The sequence below is a fragment of the Asparagus officinalis genome, chromosome 7 (genome assembly GCF_001876935.1).
Source record: "Asparagus officinalis chromosome 7, Aspof.V1, whole genome shotgun sequence".
Taxonomy (NCBI): Eukaryota; Viridiplantae; Streptophyta; class Magnoliopsida; order Asparagales; family Asparagaceae; genus Asparagus; species Asparagus officinalis.
In genome coordinates this window covers 56,331,040-56,347,668 of record NC_033800.1, presented here as the reverse complement: position 1 = coordinate 56,347,668, position 16,629 = coordinate 56,331,040, and the positions used below count along the sequence as shown (strand labels likewise).

General features: G+C 36.0%; 1 protein-coding gene across 3 annotated transcripts; it reads left to right on the top strand.

The window, feature by feature from the left end:
* Positions 260 to 16,318, top strand: LOC109848126 (kinesin-like protein KIN-14A). Of its 3 annotated transcripts, none has more exons than XM_020417473.1 (20): positions 260 to 490; positions 570 to 727; positions 1,038 to 1,178; positions 1,261 to 1,507; positions 1,603 to 1,703; positions 1,807 to 1,860; positions 3,727 to 3,804; positions 7,024 to 7,083; positions 8,146 to 8,227; positions 8,472 to 8,567; positions 8,660 to 8,830; positions 8,942 to 9,048; positions 9,127 to 9,305; positions 9,395 to 9,559; positions 9,649 to 9,899; positions 9,997 to 10,160; positions 13,944 to 14,222; positions 14,304 to 14,707; positions 14,879 to 15,047; positions 15,982 to 16,318. In XM_020417473.1, the coding sequence occupies exons 1-20, from the start codon at positions 424 to 426 to the stop codon at positions 15,991 to 15,993; spliced, it is 2,985 nt and encodes a 994-aa protein (XP_020273062.1). In that variant the 5' UTR covers positions 260 to 423; the 3' UTR covers positions 15,994 to 16,318. The 3 variants fall into 3 exon arrangements, with proteins under 3 accessions (XP_020273062.1, XP_020273060.1, XP_020273059.1); XM_020417471.1 differs by lacking the exon at positions 15,982 to 16,318 and adding an exon at positions 15,327 to 15,692 and having other exon boundaries at positions 261 to 490; positions 14,310 to 14,707; positions 14,879 to 15,045; XM_020417470.1 differs by lacking the exon at positions 15,982 to 16,318 and adding an exon at positions 15,327 to 15,692 and having other exon boundaries at positions 262 to 490; positions 14,879 to 15,045.

Below are 16,629 nucleotides of genomic sequence, written 5' to 3'. Positions count from 1 at the left end.
GGAGCAAACACAACCCCCTTTATGGATTTCAAATCCTAAAAGCCACATCATTTATGGATTTCAAATCCCATTTTGAAATCCCAAAAAAAAAAATCAAAACAAACACCCCCTAAAAAAAAACCCAACCAAACAGCCCCTAGTAGAACTAGCAATTGCCCAATTCATCCTCACAGTACAAATGATCGCCGATGCTTTTAAAAGACAGATCAACGATCGAGATCAAACCCCAACGGCACTGAGACGTTCAAATTCAAAAACTCACCTGGTCTCTGCTCTTTCTCCAATTTTATAACGTTCGATTTCCGTGCCACCCCAAAAACCCTATCACTCACTCTCTCTCTCTCTCCATCCTCAAACTGCTCTTTCTCTCCCTAAAAGAATCAAGAACGAGGAGGAGCAGGATCAAGATCGAGACCAAGGTCAATGGAGGAGCAACCGAGGGTTTCGTTTCGTGACACTCGCCTCGCTTCAAGAAAAGCCGAAGAAGCCGGTGAGTCCTATCCGAAAAGTTTCGATCTTGGTCGCGAAAACCCCTTGTTGATTACTTTCCTTCTTCTTGATTCCTGCAGCGCACAGGCGATCCCAGGCCGCCGCGTGGCTGGAGAGCATTGCTGGCCCCCTCGGATTGCCACGGCAGCCGTCGGAGAAAGAGTTCATCACTTGCTTGCGCAGCGGAATCACTCTCTGCAATGCCATTAATAAGATAAAGCCAGGGGCTGTGCCCAAGGTGAGTAAAAATCGATTTTTTTTAGTAAATTACAAGAAACACCCTCATATATTCATTAGGTCGTGCTCATTTGTAATGGTTGTAGCTCTCCTGGTCTATGGAAAAGATGATAGAAGATGTTAAATTAGGACAAGAAGGATAGTTTTGAAAGTTAGGGTTTTTTCTTGAATTTAATAGATGAGGGTGTTTTTTTCCTGAAACTGGGTATTATAGTGAAGGGGGTTTCTTGTAAGTTTTTACCCTGGAAAAATTATCAACTTCTTTGTTTCTTAAAGTTAGATTTCTCTAATGTTTTGCAAATTTGTTCAAGGTGGTTATGAATCAAAGCGCTGGGCTCGCGATGGAGATCCAACCTTTGCCGGCTTATCAGTATTTTGAGAACATTCGTAACTTTCTCGATGCAGTTGAGGAGTTGAAACTGCCAAGCTTCGAGGCTTCAGACCTTGAAAGAGTAAGAATTTAGTGAGTGATTATGTTTGTATTTGTTTCTTTGAGTTCACATTGAGTTTAAAGGTTTTCATGATTGGTTAAAGGATACCTTGGAGGCTGGATCGGCTGGCAAGATTGTGGATTGCATCCTTGCATTAAAAGCTTATTATGAGTGGAAGCAATCTACAGGAGGTTGTGGGGCTTGGAAGTATGCAAAATCTCCAATGATTCCACAGACAAATAGAATGCAGTTGAATGCAGTAAATTTGGGAGCTTCAGTTAGAAGATTAGACTTGTCGACAAATTCAGAAAAGCAGCTTAATGTGCAAAATGATGATATAAAGAATGAAGGTTTTACCAGATCTTTTTTGCTGAATTATAAGCATCATAATGCGCTAGTTCTTCCAAGTTCTTTGTAACTTTTTATCTTTCATGTTTCTCTGTAGATAAAATGGGTTCTCTTGTGCGAACGTTATCTGATTTTGTGTATGATTCGAAGGAAAATATTGATCAAAACCTTCTAGAGTCATGGCGACAGGGGAAAGCGGTAATTAACTCTTTGTTGTGTTATTAAATTTCCAATTTCCTTCATTACATTTTTTGAAGTACAAGTTATTAAAGTTTTTATTCTTTATGTCTTTCTGGCTCAGGATTCAACTAAGCTATTCAGTAAAATAATCACTGGTTGCATGCAAGAGCAAGAGGTATATGGGCTCTTGAAACTTCTGTGATGTATGTTGTATATGCTTTTTAACCTTATACATTATAAATATGAATTGTAATGTATAAGGGGAAACAGTGGTACTTGATTAACATGTGTTTTTTTTTTGTTTATTTGGCTGCAACTAATAGCAGCGCATAGGTCTCTACCCTCACATAAATAATAAATTAGAATTATAATAAGACATATTGCTATGCTGATTTGGTAGGACTACAGCCTTTTATGTTTCAAGTTAAAGTTTGGCAAGCACGTAGGATGGTAGACTTATTACCATGTTAGACCATCTGTAATTTGTATTAAAAATTGAGAATTTTAAATCTCAAACCTTCTTATTAAAGAATGAGAAAGAAAGTGGGATTGAATGGGAATTAAGCGATGCTCTAACCTAATCTGGAGAACATCCAAGGTTCAACACTTTTCCATATGTTACCAGGAATTTGATGGCATACTCTTGTGATAATGTCGTAGGGGGAAAAAAAACCTGGGAGCAAGTGTTAAGTTTGTAAGTATTAACTAAAGAAAAGAACTGTACTTACGTTTTATAGCATTGGAAGATTAGCTGGCCTTACGTCTTCACATAATGTGGTAGGCGTTGTTCAGATACAAATTCTATAGGCACTGTAGGTTCCTAGGTTATGTTTCAAGTCCAAGTTTGGGACACAATAATGGTTGTTGGACCTGTTAGCATCTTACACCATTTATAGCTCACAAAGAACCGAGTGAATTCAAAAGGAGTCAAAAGAAGAACGAGAAAGGAAGTAAGATGAATGGAAGTAAGGCCATGTTCTTAGATTCTCCAGAATAGATCCAAGGTCCAACCTTTTGCCATATTTACTACTGCAGGTTTGATGACACACTTGTAGTAGTATGTTAGGGAAAACAAGCCTCCTGAGTAAGTACTAGAGTTGTTAGCTTTAGTTATGGAGAAATACATCAATTTGTTTGTTAATACTTTAGAAGATGTATTTACTTTTTTTTTCATGCATAATTTGCATTCCTTTACCTCTTAAAGTTACTTTTGGCTTTTCTACTTCTACATAATCTTGACGAGCACTTCTTACATTATTTTCTTAGGCTAATAATCTAATAGTGAATTATTGATATTATATGAACACGTTGAAGTTAATTTGTATGATAGCTCATTTCATTTTATAACTTTTTTAACCTAAATTATGCCATTCTATAATTTCTCTGAACTACGGTCATGATTAAGTTAGCTTCATATGGACATTATGCTGAGAATTATTGACGTCATTAACACATCAAAGTTAGTTCATCCGATAGCTTATTTCATTTTAGGGTTCATTGCGAATAGATCCCCTGTAGTATCGTCCAATTGTGACCCCTTGTTGTAGCATCCAATTGTGAAAATGCCCCCTGTAATCCTATTTGTTGCGAATAGACCCCCTGAAGTATTGGCCCAAGTGCAAATACACACACCTTTAGTTACCTTTGTTGACTCTTTTAAAACTCAAAAAAAAAAGGCAGCAATGTCCATCTGCCTTCCCAAACCTTTTTATTGGTTTTAAGAGTAAAAGAGTTCACTCGGGGGGTCTATTCACAACAAAAAGAACTGCACAGGGTCTCTTCGCAATTGGGTGATACTAAGGCAGTCTGTTTGCAATTAACCCTATTTTCATTTTATAACTTTTTTAAACCTAAATTATGTCATTCTATCATTTCTGTGAACCACAGTCATGATTAAGTTATTAAATATGCTATGCTGCTTATTGTAGTTAAAGTCCAAGCAGATCAAGTAATCTGATTGTTTCTATTGGAAAGGTTCACGTTTTGGTACCTAAATATTCAGCCACAATTCCTAACAGAGTTTCCTGTAATGCAAGTGTAGTTGAGATCAGTTCTTAAGGATCTGCAAATCGAAGGCAAGATGGAAATGTATAACTCAGATAGAATCCAGGATCAGAAGGTATGGGTTTTCTTTTGCCTTCTATAGAAAGGATGTTTTATAACTCAGCTCGTTCTTCACTGAACTTTATATGGTTCTTGAATGTTTGCAAAGTGAAAGTCCTCCATGTGATGTGATTGCCAGCACAATACAAGCATAATGATAAATATGCATGTTGGTCAGAAGACTCAGAACAGATGTTTCTTTATTTATGTGGCTGCAGCTCTTATTAGGACTGTTCATGCAGTTTTTTCATCACATACTTTCTGGGTTTGGCATTTGTTTTGAAAGGCCCAAAAAACTTCCTCTTTCCTTGCAAGTAATAGAGTTATATCTCGTCTTCCTTGAGATTAAGCCTGCATGCAATATCTTATATCTTTCAATCTTTGCATCAGAGTTGGATTTTTTTAAAAGTTTTAAAAACAATATCAGAACTGAACATATTTTCAAATAATAACATATCAGGATATTGTCTTGTTCAATATTTAAATGCAATGTGTATACTGAAAAGGAAAGCTATATTTGACAGTTGATTTAAGAATGTATACCTTGCTCAGACAATTCCATCAAACATTTCTGAAACCACTGCCACTATTTGGAGAAAATTTGATTGATTATTTTAGCCCAAATGTACAACAAGTTACAAACATGCGGCAAGTGGATCCCTATATCTTCTTCTAATCTGTTTACTTGGAATGTTGATCTTAAAATATTTTTTCCTATTTTATGAGTGAATCAGCATGGATTCAACTTGATAGCTGATTTGTTTTACTTCTATTCATAGAGTAACCTATGATATGAAGGACGCTCCTGGCAACCAAACAGTTGGCCTTTTTCATCTGTACATGAACATGCATATCCATCTATGTTCGACACTCACAAATATGTAAAAATTTAATACATTTATTAAGAGCATGTATAAAATGAATATTTATTACTTTCTACCAAAAGCCACTTTCTCATATTTCACAAATATATATAAAAAGTTAATACATTTATCTGCATTTGCAAGAGATGCACTCACATAACCATGTTCTAATGTCTAACTTTTACAAAATTCCCGTCTCGTGCCTTGTGTCTGCAGCAGAACTTGTCTCTACAATAAATGATATGCATCTTCTATCAGACTATATAATTACATCTTATATATTTGGCGTAAATTTCACTAAATTGCCTGAACTTTGGGGGATTGCACAACACCTCCCTCCACCCCACAAAAAATAAAGAAATAAAAAATAAAAAATAATATTTTTTTTTATAAATCATATAAACCCTCTCATTGAACTTGTCCCATTTAAATGCTACGACTGATGGGAGCCACTTTAAGTTGTCACATGCTACGCACTTGACACCTTTTGAATAATTTTATGCCTATCTACTAAATACAACTTTTATATTACCCTTTTAGAAAGATTATGTAAGAATTAAAATAGTAGTTTAGCCTTTTATATTACCCAAGTTTTATAGTTGAAGGGCATCTGCTTTTGTGGATAATATTTTAACTAGAGGTGATGTGCTACGAGTAGTTGTTTGGTTGCTCGAAAATGGAAGAAAACTCAAAAATATGATGTCCACATCATATTTTCTTATATAAATTTCTTTTTTCTTTGTTTGATTCACTTCTTGGAACAAAGAAGGACCAAGAAAAGGGATGATGTGGCAATCTCTCATTGGATGATGTGACCCATGATTAAGCATACCCATTTCATGGGTTTTGTGGAGGAAATTGGAGGAAACCATTTGATGGTTTCCACCAATATTTTCCTTTTCTTTTTTTTCCAAGAAAACAACCAAACAGACTCTGAGAGTGGAATTATCAAGAAAGAAACTAATGATGATACTAGAAATAAGTCAGTAAACAAATGGTCTACCATATGGTGCTGGATACATCCCCAATACGGATCTTGCAATGTTATTCTGATCACATACTCTAATTCATAGTTGAGTTTTAATCTTAATTTATTTTATTATGTGAACAAAATTACTCTTGACATGCAAATGTTCTAGAGGTTCCCTTCTGAGAGATTGTTTCCTGAAAATTTAGTAATATTGGTGGAAGTAGGGTTCTGGTGGCTTTATCATAAATTTATTGTGAGATGCTGTTCTCACCAAAAACGAAAAAGAAAAAGAAGAAAAAAATAGTTGGTGTGAGACGTTATTACGAGACAACAAAAAGTGTTAGCTTGAAAGATATTGGGTGTGCAACATGCAGAGAGAATAGATCTTGGCATTACATATAAAAATTTAGTTTTATAAGTGCAAACATCATAGTAACGCCTTAGGTAGATAAAACTTAAAATTACATTTCATACATATAAGCAAAATTGTTGAGAATCTACGTGCAAAGATAGCTTCCAATAAGCTCAAACATTAATGTTTGGCGCTATCTCCCATTGTACAAGACAAATAACAAATATAAGCAATATTTTGCATAATCAATTGTCACTTTATACGGATATAATAAATCTCCTACTTTTAACCATTTCCCCCCGTAAAGGTTAAGTCAGTTTGCCATTTTGTTAAGTAAATTCCAACATCACAGACCACTTTTTGGTTTGTCAAAGTCTCTACTGTTACACCTAGAATCCAAAGTTGTGATGGTTGAGGTATATATTTTCATATTCTAATATGCCCCCATAGGTTGAGCACCATTTGTATGGGTCGAAACTTGGACTCATGCAGCGGAGTCACCTTTTTTTTAAAATCTAATTTAACATTCGTGGCCAATGGGAGAACCTGGCTTGCCCTGATACCATTACACCAAAACTGCAAAGTTGTGATGAGGATTGAGGAATATATTTTTTAAATCCTAACATGTTTTAAATGTACAGTAGAATTCAATGCGATTAATTCACATTCCAAAGATGTATTTCAGTAGAAAACATGAAGCAATTGATGAACAAGTCGTTGAAAGTGCACAATGATAAGGGAAAAGCAAATTACTAATTGTCTGGATAATCAACAGCAATAATCACAACTTATGGAAAAGGAAGCCGCCTGGATACTCATGTCGACAATATATTTTTGCTATGTCTAGAGTATATAGTTTTGGTCTGAACTTTTTATATTAATTTATTGTTGCTATTGCGAATCTCATGTTGTACATATGATATTGTTATATGTTATGTGGGTATATATGTATAAATGTATCCAACTAATTACCAATCATTTTCCAAAGGAAAACTTTAATAGTTCCTCTTGTAATTGGATACTTAACTTTTGTTCTGCTGTAACTTGCAGTTGTTGAAGGAAAGTCGTAACACTAGGAATATTTTGAAGGCTCAGGAAAATGAACTCACGGTGAGCTATTAACTTAATTAAGTATTAATATATGTTATGGGGTGAAAGTTATCAACCATATTCATTTTGCAAAAAATATATACCAAGTTCTAAATCATTAGGGCATTTTTTTCTTCATTACCATATTCTTTATATGGTTACTAAACCAATGCAATACCTGTTTCTTTCCACGTCCAAGTTATCTAAAAAAGTAAATGGCTATTCTATGTTTTCAACTCTCCTCTGGCTCTCAAATTTATGAATGTTCGGACGAACTATTATCAAATAATTATGAGACTCGCTAATATATTTCTTATATATAACTATGGAAGGAGACTTCTGCAGATACATGTCACGTTATTACTTCATTTGATAATAATTCCATACAAGACATGACTGCATTCGGTAATTCTATAGTACATCTTCAGTACAATTTGGCAAAAAAAGACCCTTACTTACTGAAGTTGATTCAGACATAAGATTGTGCATATATTCTGCAGCAATTTAGTTGTGCACCACTTACAACAACATTTCCAGCATTGTCAGTTTTTCACAGAAAGTTCATATGTGCAAGAGTTTAGTGTTTTTAGCAAAATTATGGAAAAATTATTGTTATGCTTTTGAATTTCCGAACTTGACTTCTTTTACAGAACAGCCTCTGAAAGAACTTGCATGAATTCAAACTGATGTATCAGATTTTTTGCCTAGTTATTTTTCTTATTTCTAAACTCACTCTTTGCGCAAAATAGGTTAATGGATTTGCAAGTCTGCATATCTATGAAGCACGGACACACATAACATGAAGCCGTGTCGTGTCGTATCCGTGTCGGACACACGTGTCGAACATACGTATCCTATGTATTTTTTAGGATATGCCTCGTGTCGTATCCGTGCTACATAGCTGCATATTTTGCGGTCTGCTTCTTTAGTATCTTGTTTCAATTACTCAGGTCACTGAAGTAAACAGAATTTCCGTTTTTCCTATCTTCTGATTTTGAAATTTTTATGCCAGATTCCTTTATTGTTAAATCAACTCTATATTGACTTGCTACTGCTCCACTGTGGGGCCTTTCTGTTTTGTAGGAACTCAAGACCTTATTGTCAAGTACCAGGGTGGACTTCAGTACTTTACAATCCCAACTGCAAAATGATTTAGTGCAATTAGGTACGTGAAAGAATAACATGACCAGAGATATGAGAGTAAATTGATAACTGTCGTAGCAGAATAGGGTTTCCATCTTTAAGCTTTAAGAATAGGTTAGAATTTAGGTGTATTATGTAAATTCAAAAAACATGCTTCCAAGGGTGTAAACAGACTGTACAACCATTAGCTTGGAAGTACCTTGAGGTACAATTTTTTTCTAGTGTATGTAGTGAAAATAATATACAAATGCTATTTCTGTTGGTAGGAAGCCAAATTCAAGGACTCTCTGCAGCTGCTGTTGGGTACCATCAAGCTGTGAAGGAAAACAGGCATCTGTACAATTTACTTCAAGAATTAAGAGGTTTCTTTCTTTCTTTCTTTGTTTTACCCCCTTCACGAGAGCTATTTGAAAAAAATTATCTAGGAAAAATATTCTCAGTGTTTATTCTGCAGGTAATATTCGAGTATTCTGCAGAATCAGACCAAGCTTCCACGTCGAAGCTAAATCTTCCATCGATTACATTGGAAACGATGGCTCAATGATGATTCTTGATCCTCTTAAGCCACAAAGTAGCCGTAAATCATTTCAGTTTAACAAAATTTTTGGCCCTAATGCTTCCCAAGGTACTTTCAAATATTTTGTATATAAAATGCATGCATATGTGTACAATTCATGTGCAAATCTCCGTACTAAAATTTTATCTATTTCTAACAATGACTTGTAAAACTATACAGAGGAGGTTTACAAGGATACCCAGCCATTAGTTAGATCTGTCATGGATGGCTATAATGTTTGCATATTCGCCTATGGCCAGACAGGATCTGGGAAAACACATACCATGGTAATATAACGCTCGTCCTTTATTTGTTGGAATAATGGAAACATTAATGTAACTGACTTACCTTTTTTTTCTGGTTAGTGCGGCCCATCAAGTGGACCTGCTAAGGATATGGGGATCAATTATATGGCACTTAACGATCTCTTTGAGCTGTCTTGTAGCCGGAGTGATATTAATAAGTATGAGATTCAAGTTCAAATGGTGGAAATCTATAATGAACAAGTTAGGGACCTTCTATGTGAAGATACTAGTTCAACAAAATATCCTTTCTTTATGTAATTTTTGTCTCTTGTTCCGTAACTTAAATTTTCCCATATGGTAGACTGTTGATTCTTAACTGAAAAACCACATTAGAGATTAGAAATTATTCCGGGAATGGCGGAGTGAGCCTTCCAGATGCTGCTATGCACCGTGTACAAACAACCAATGATGTTCTTGATCTGATGAAACTGGGTGAGCAGAATCGTGCTTTTAGTTCTACTGCTATGAACAATAGAAGTAGCCGCTCCCACAGGTAGCTTTGTAATCTGTCATACATAGCAAAAGTTATTCACTTATCTGTGATTCATGATCATAATGTATCTCTTGTCATTTTCTATGCAGTGTCCTTACAGTACATGTGCATGGCAAAGATGCATCAGGAAGCATGCTTAAAAGCTGCTTGCATTTAGTCGACCTTGCTGGCAGTGAGAGGGTAGACAAATCAGAAGTTACAGGTGATAGGTTGAAGGAGGCACAACATATCAATAAATCACTTGCATGTCTGGGAGACGTAATTGCAGCTTTGGCTCAAAAGAATTCTCATATTCCTTACAGAAATAGCAAGCTTACACAATTGCTCCAAAACTCTTTAGGTATTTTAGTTTCAAAATCATTCTTTTGAGTATTACTTGGGGAAATGAATTACTTTTGTTAATTGTAATTACCAATTTTTTTAAATGTTGTTTATAGGTGGGCATGCAAAAATGTTAATGTTTGCACATGTGAGCCCTGAAGCAGATTTTTATGGGGAAACAATTAGCACTTTGAAATTTGCCCAGAGGGTCTCTACTGTTGAGCTTGGTGCTGCTCATGTAAACAAAGAAAACAGTGAGATCCGGAAGCTGAAAGAAGAGGTGACTTTCTTGTTATTGTTTATTTTTAAATATGTAAACTTGGATATTTCAAACATATTTCATCTACATCTTCATGTGATATGATGTTAGACACTGCACAAGTGCTCGACTTTAATTATTATAAAGGGTAATGAAAATATGCAACCGGGTTATTTTCTTAGAGTGAACAAATCATTTTGAAAAGTGCATCATTAAAATATTTGATTGAGCAATTAATTCTTTTAAGAGTATAGTTTGGATACCTATCTTTGTCAAGGTCGGGCTTGCATGTAGAGGTGCATGGTTTGTTTTCCTTCTTCACTGAACCCAGATCATTTGGGGTGTGTGTGGGGGGGGGATCTTTCATTTAAGATCTTATATTGCATGTCATTTTACTCGGAGAATTTCAACACTTTTCTCTATGAGACTATGTTACTTAGGTACTTATTATTAGGACAAACCCGGGGCCCAATAGAGCAGGTCGCAGCAGTAGTAGAGCAAAAATAAAGATAATATACACACATATTTACGTGGTACAACACTTGATTGCCTACGTCCACGGGCAAGGATAGAAAAATCCACTATGAGGAGAAAACTCTGGAGTTACAATCTCTCTTTACAAGGAGATACTCTCTCTCTATTTTTCTCTCTCATTCTTCTATATGAGGAGTTGTTTTGGGGATGAGATTTTCCTTAACGATTTGGAGCCTATTTATAGTTTTTGAAAAAAACACTATGCATACTAAAATAATAATATTTTACTATGTTGTGGGGCCCGCCTTTTTGTTTTCTTTTCATTTGTCAAAAGTTTTGGCTGAGCTCACCTACTGCTGACAACTCTCACTTGAAGATTTGATTGAGTATCAATCATATCTTCACATCATTCTTGCTATCTTGCGATCTTCATGTTGCTTACGTCTCCGACAGACCACAGGAGGATCGACACCAAATAAATTTGTCGGTATGGACTGCTTTTGTTAAAAAATTTGATATCCGTCTTTGGTGTTAAATTTCTGCATATTCACTGTTCCTTCTTTCACTTTCTCACGAACGAAGTGGTACTGAACTCGAATATGTTTGGTCTTTGAATGAAAGGCTGGATTTCTTGCCAAATGCAAAGCACTCTGACTGTCACAAAATAAACTTGGTCTTTGAATGAAAGGCTGGATTTCTTGCCAAATGCAAAGCACTCTGACTGTCACAAAATAAAGATATCTTCTTTTAAGGCTGGATTTCTTGCCAAATGCAAAGCACTCTGACTGTCACAAAATAAAGATATCTTCTTTTGTTCATGGCTGAGTTCCTCCAGCACCATCTTTAACCACATCGCATCTTTACTAGTTTGTGTAGCTGCTACATATTCTGCTTCTGTTGTTGAAGTAACCACAACTGACTGTAGTTTTAAACCCAGCTTACAGCTCCGCCAACAAATGCAAACACATAGCATGTGGTGAATTTGCTATTATCACGATCACTTGCATAATCAGAATCAACATATCCACTGAAAATAAAATCAGATCCCTATAACATAATGCAACATTTGAGGTTCCTTGAATGTATCGTAGAACCCTCTTTACAGTATTCCAATGCTCTTTATCAGGATTTGTCATGTATCGACTAACCACTCCCACTGTTTGTGTAATGTTTGGTCTTGTACAAATCATAGCAAACATTAAGCTTTCCACTACTGATGCATACAGTACTCGAGACATCTTCATCCCTTCTTTTTCACTGCTAGGATTCATACTGGAGGATAACTTGAAATTAACAGGAAGTGGGGTAGAAATTGACTTACAATCTTACATGTTAAAGCGTCGTAAGATTTTGTTCAAATAGTTCTTCTGGGAAAGCCAAATCTTCCTATTAACTCTATATGGATAAATTTGCATCCCTAGAATCTTGTTTGCAGATCTTAAATCCTTCATTTCAAATTCTGTAGCCAACTGAGCGTTTAATTCTTTGATACGATCTTTGTTGGGGCCTGCAACCAACATGTCGTCAACATACAATAATAAAATAACAAAGTTATTTGATACGATCTTTGTTGGGGCCTGCAACCAACATGTCGTCAACATACAATAATAAAATAACAAAGTTATTTTCACCAAACCTCTTGAAATATTGCAACCAACATGTCGTCAACATACAATAATAAAATAACAAAGTTATTTTCACCAAACCTCTTGAAATATACACAATGGTCTGAATTAAGCCTGTTGTATCCAAGGCTCATGATGAGTGAATCAAATCTCTTATACCAACATCTCGGCACCTACTTTAGACCGTACAGAGACTTGTTCAATCTGCAAATCAAGTTCTTTTTTCCTTTTTCTTCAAAACCTTCTGGTTAGAGCATGCAAATTTTTTCTTCAAGATCTTCATGATGAAATGTTGTTTTCACATCTAGTTGTTCTAGATGTAAGTCAAATATAGCGCTCATAGTCAGGACTATTCGGACTATTGTAAGTCAAACTATAGGAGAAAATATTCCATTAAAGTTAATACATTCTTTCTGAGCATATATTTTTACCACCAATCTAGCATGATATCGCTCCACTTGATCATCGTCATTGCTTCTACCACGAACAGTAACTTTTTACTATCTTATGTAAATAGTAACTATATTTATGAACAGTAACATTATCTATGAATAGTATCGTACTTGTGAATAGTACCGTATTTATGAACAGTACCGTACTCATGAATAGTATCCATCATCTTCAAAGGGTAAATGATAACCTAACTTATTTTTTGATGTGGAGAATCCATATTTGGTGGCAGCCACAGAGCATATGATAAGTAGATATATACAAGCACCCTAAGTTGGCTCTGATACCACTTGTTGGGATAAACCCGGGACCCAATAGAGCAAGGTCGTAGCAATAATAAAGCAAAAATAGAGATAAAATGATAGACACACAGATTTACATGGTTCGGCACTTGATTGCCTACGTTCACGGGCAAGGATAGAAGAGTCTAGTATGAGAAGAAAACTCTGGAGTTACAATCTCTATTTACAAGGAGATACTCTCTCTCTATTTTTTCTCTCTCACTCTTCTATATGAGAAGTTATTTCTGGGATGAGATTTTCCTTAAGGATTTGGAGCCTATTTATAGTTTTTGAAAAAATACTATGCATAATAAAATAATAATACTTTACTATGCTGTGGGACCCACCCTTTTTGTTTTCTTTTCATTTGTCAAAAGTTTTGGCTGGGCTGGGCTTTATTAGGCACCTGCTGCTAACACTTGTAATATGAAGCCGTACCCATACCCGACAAGTATCCATACCTGTACTCAACCTCCTTGGACACTCCTTGCACAAATACATACATTTATTTAGGCATGTATTCAATTATACAATACATGTTTTTATTTAAAACACTTGTCATACACTTTTTTTGGACATATATCCTACACTTCACTCCCACTTCTTGAAACTCATTGGACATAGGTCAGATTCTGATTATGTTTTTGAAGATTCGTTTGGATGTTTAGTTTAAAAATGAGTGCTTTTCCAATTTAAATCCGCATAATAAAATAAATATGAAACTAGTACTTTTAATTCTCATCCTTGTTCTCATATAAATTATTAATTCAAATATATAATATGTGTATATAAATATTTATATAGTTGTGTCCCCATACCCTGTCTTTTACAAATTTGCCATGTCTCGTATCCGTACTGACATCCGTACCCATGCAACATAGCTTTGAGACTAATATTTGTTAGCCTGTCTTTCCTAGTAAGCTGGCATTCTCCCTTTTCCTTTAGTCTCATCTGACATTCCAGTATACATGCAGATAGATAATCTCAAGAAGGCAATTGCATGCAAAGAAGGAGAAAGATCAAAGCACACTACTGAGATCACTCCTCCACGTTCACGAAAGTTAAGCATTGAGAATTCTGTTGTGAGGAAGTCAGCAATAGCAGCTACTCTTGATGATAAAAAGTCATTGAAGTCCCCTCTTCCGAGACCAAAGTTGGGTGCAGAGAATGGCCCCATTCGCTCTCGGAGATTGAGTTTAGAAGGTTCCCTGCATGGAAAAAACCAGCCAGAATCTACCATCTCAGCTTCAAATGTAAGTTATAATGATTCAGTTTGTGATTCGCAACTACCCATTTCCTTGAGGATGTTGCATCTAAATCAGTTACTTCTCTAGTTGCAGCTTCATACACCAGATACTGCAGGGCTGCGAAAAGAGAACATCTTTTATCCTGAATTATTATCCCGGGAAGATGGCGCTGACGCGAAAGTAAGCTCAAGTAGTGAGACTAACAGTAAAGTATTTCCAGCAGAGGACTTGTGTTATGTATCTCCTTTAAGCTGTTATTCTTCAAGTCAGAGTCAGCTGCTACAGAATGCTGAGAGCACATACAATACAATGCTTCTCCAACAGCCTACTCCTGATTTTTCAAGAAAAGTGGAAGAAGTAGTTGTGACACCAGAAACTAATAATAAGTATAGGACAAGGAGCTTCAATCCTAATGCAAGCAGTAGTAAAGGATCCCACATAAGAAAATCCTTACAGACTATAGGGAAGTTCATAAATGGCTCAGAAAGAAGGTAAAAGGTCATTTTGTCTAATGATATTTTTGTTAAGCATACTTGTGTGCATACACACACATGCGCGTGCACACATCACGTGCACACATCATTATATCAGTTGTGTTGTTATTACTTAGTGTTTTCTGTCCTTTCACTTTCTAGTAATTTTGTTTTCTAAAAAATGTGCAGGCCTAACCCACTTCCATTAGAGGTAACACCATCCACGAAATTTGGGAGAAACAATGCTACCATTGTTATAAAATCACCAATTACAGCTGATGCAAGGTCGCGGAGGAGGCAGTCATTGACCAATATGAGCGTCTCAAGGCGATCCTCTCTTGGTGGAACAGACACATGTAAGAATTTTTGCATAGATGCTACTAGTTTCTGTAGTCCTTACATTGCTACATATTTCCATCTGTCTATAACAAGGATATATAATAACTCATTGTGCTTACAATATGAAGATCAACATCATCATGCAGAACAATGGTTTGTAAATCTATATGAAATGCATTTGGTTTGAAATCCATTTTTTCTGGGAAGTGATGCTAAACAATGGCTTGATTGCAGATACAACTTTCTACTGATATCCATGATTTCTTGAAATTCTGTGCTTAAGAATGTTTGATTGCAGATTCGACAGACATTCAAAATGCGAGGACAAAAAGTCCACCGCCTGTACATTCCTCTGCAGCCAAGGCCACAAAGCGATGGATGTGAGTGAGCTCTGCAGCGGTGAAAGAAACTCACTCAGCAAATTGCTCTTTTGTGACAGCCAGCATCAGTTCAAAATGACATACCAGAGACTGCTTCTTCTCGAAGCTTTTAGCCAATGTGCTAACATATTTTTTCTCATACTTATTGAGCTGTTTCAGTGGTATATTATTTGAATTTATTCGTTGAAGCCGCGTGTGAGAATTCTATAGAGAATTTTCTGGCTTCACAGTATGTATTACATTGCTCTTAGAAGAAAAAGATATGACGACAAACAATTTTCGCATGTGGAGGTAGAAAGTAGTGGTAGCCTGAGCAGCAAGTAAATATTTGGTTTCTGGCAACACAACTGAGTTTGGAGCGAGGGGCCTGGTTCTTGTCTAGCATTTTGGATAGACTTTGCTGCTGCCATCTCTGTTCAGGTCGCAACTAAACATGAGACAGGGCTCCCCTGGAAAACCTCAAAACACTCCATTCTGAGAGTTATCTCGTTGTACTGTAGTTATTGGCGTCCAGTGGCAAGTTCAGATAACGGGGGGGGGGGGGGGGGGGCGGTCTCATCTTGATTCAGGGTGGCCCGTGAATGATGAGCTATAATACGGGAGCTGTGTATAAAACTAACGAGAAAAGGAAAACAAGAGAAAGTCTTTGTGGAGAAATATCAGAGTTCATCATTCTTCTGAACGAAAGTTGTCATCAGTTTCACATGATTACTGTCCCCCTTCGATTGTGCGCATTGATTAAATAAATCTCATGTCACGCTTATGAGTAAGAGGCAAGAGCTCACCTCAGTTACTACTTTTTTTTTTTTTTGGGACCTCTGCTGGTGTCAGAGATCACGAGAAACATTTACCCTCTTAACTTCAGGTGATTATTGGTTAGCCCCTGTAACTTTCAAAATATCAGAAAAACCCCTTAAGTGTAGGGGTTATTGAAGATCCCCTTTAACTTATAAGATTTGTCAGAAAACTCTCCTAAAAGTGTGAAACACAACTTTCACTAGCAAAAATAACCCATTGTATAATTTTACCCACCTTTGTGAAAAATTTGTAATGCTGTTTGGGGTTTTCTCATAGAATCTTAAGATTTAACATATCCCACTTTTGCTAAATATTTAGCAAGGTTTTGCTAAATATTTAGCAAAAGTGGCATATGTTAAATCTTAAGATTCTATGAGAAAACCCCAAACAGCATTACAAAATTTTTACAAATGTGGGTAAAAT

Excerpts from the sequence above, each read along its gene's own strand:
- LOC109848126 (XM_020417470.1), top strand. The coding sequence starts at position 424 with ATGGAGGAGCAACCGAGGGTTTCGTTTCGTGACACTCGCCTCGCTTCA. Across the intron at positions 728-1,037 it reads AGCCAGGGGCTGTGCCCAAG|GTGGTTATGAATCAAAGCGC; the intron begins GTGAGTAAAAAT and ends AATTTGTTCAAG. Across the intron at positions 1,704-1,806 it reads CATGGCGACAGGGGAAAGCG|GATTCAACTAAGCTATTCAG; the intron begins GTAATTAACTCT and ends TTTCTGGCTCAG.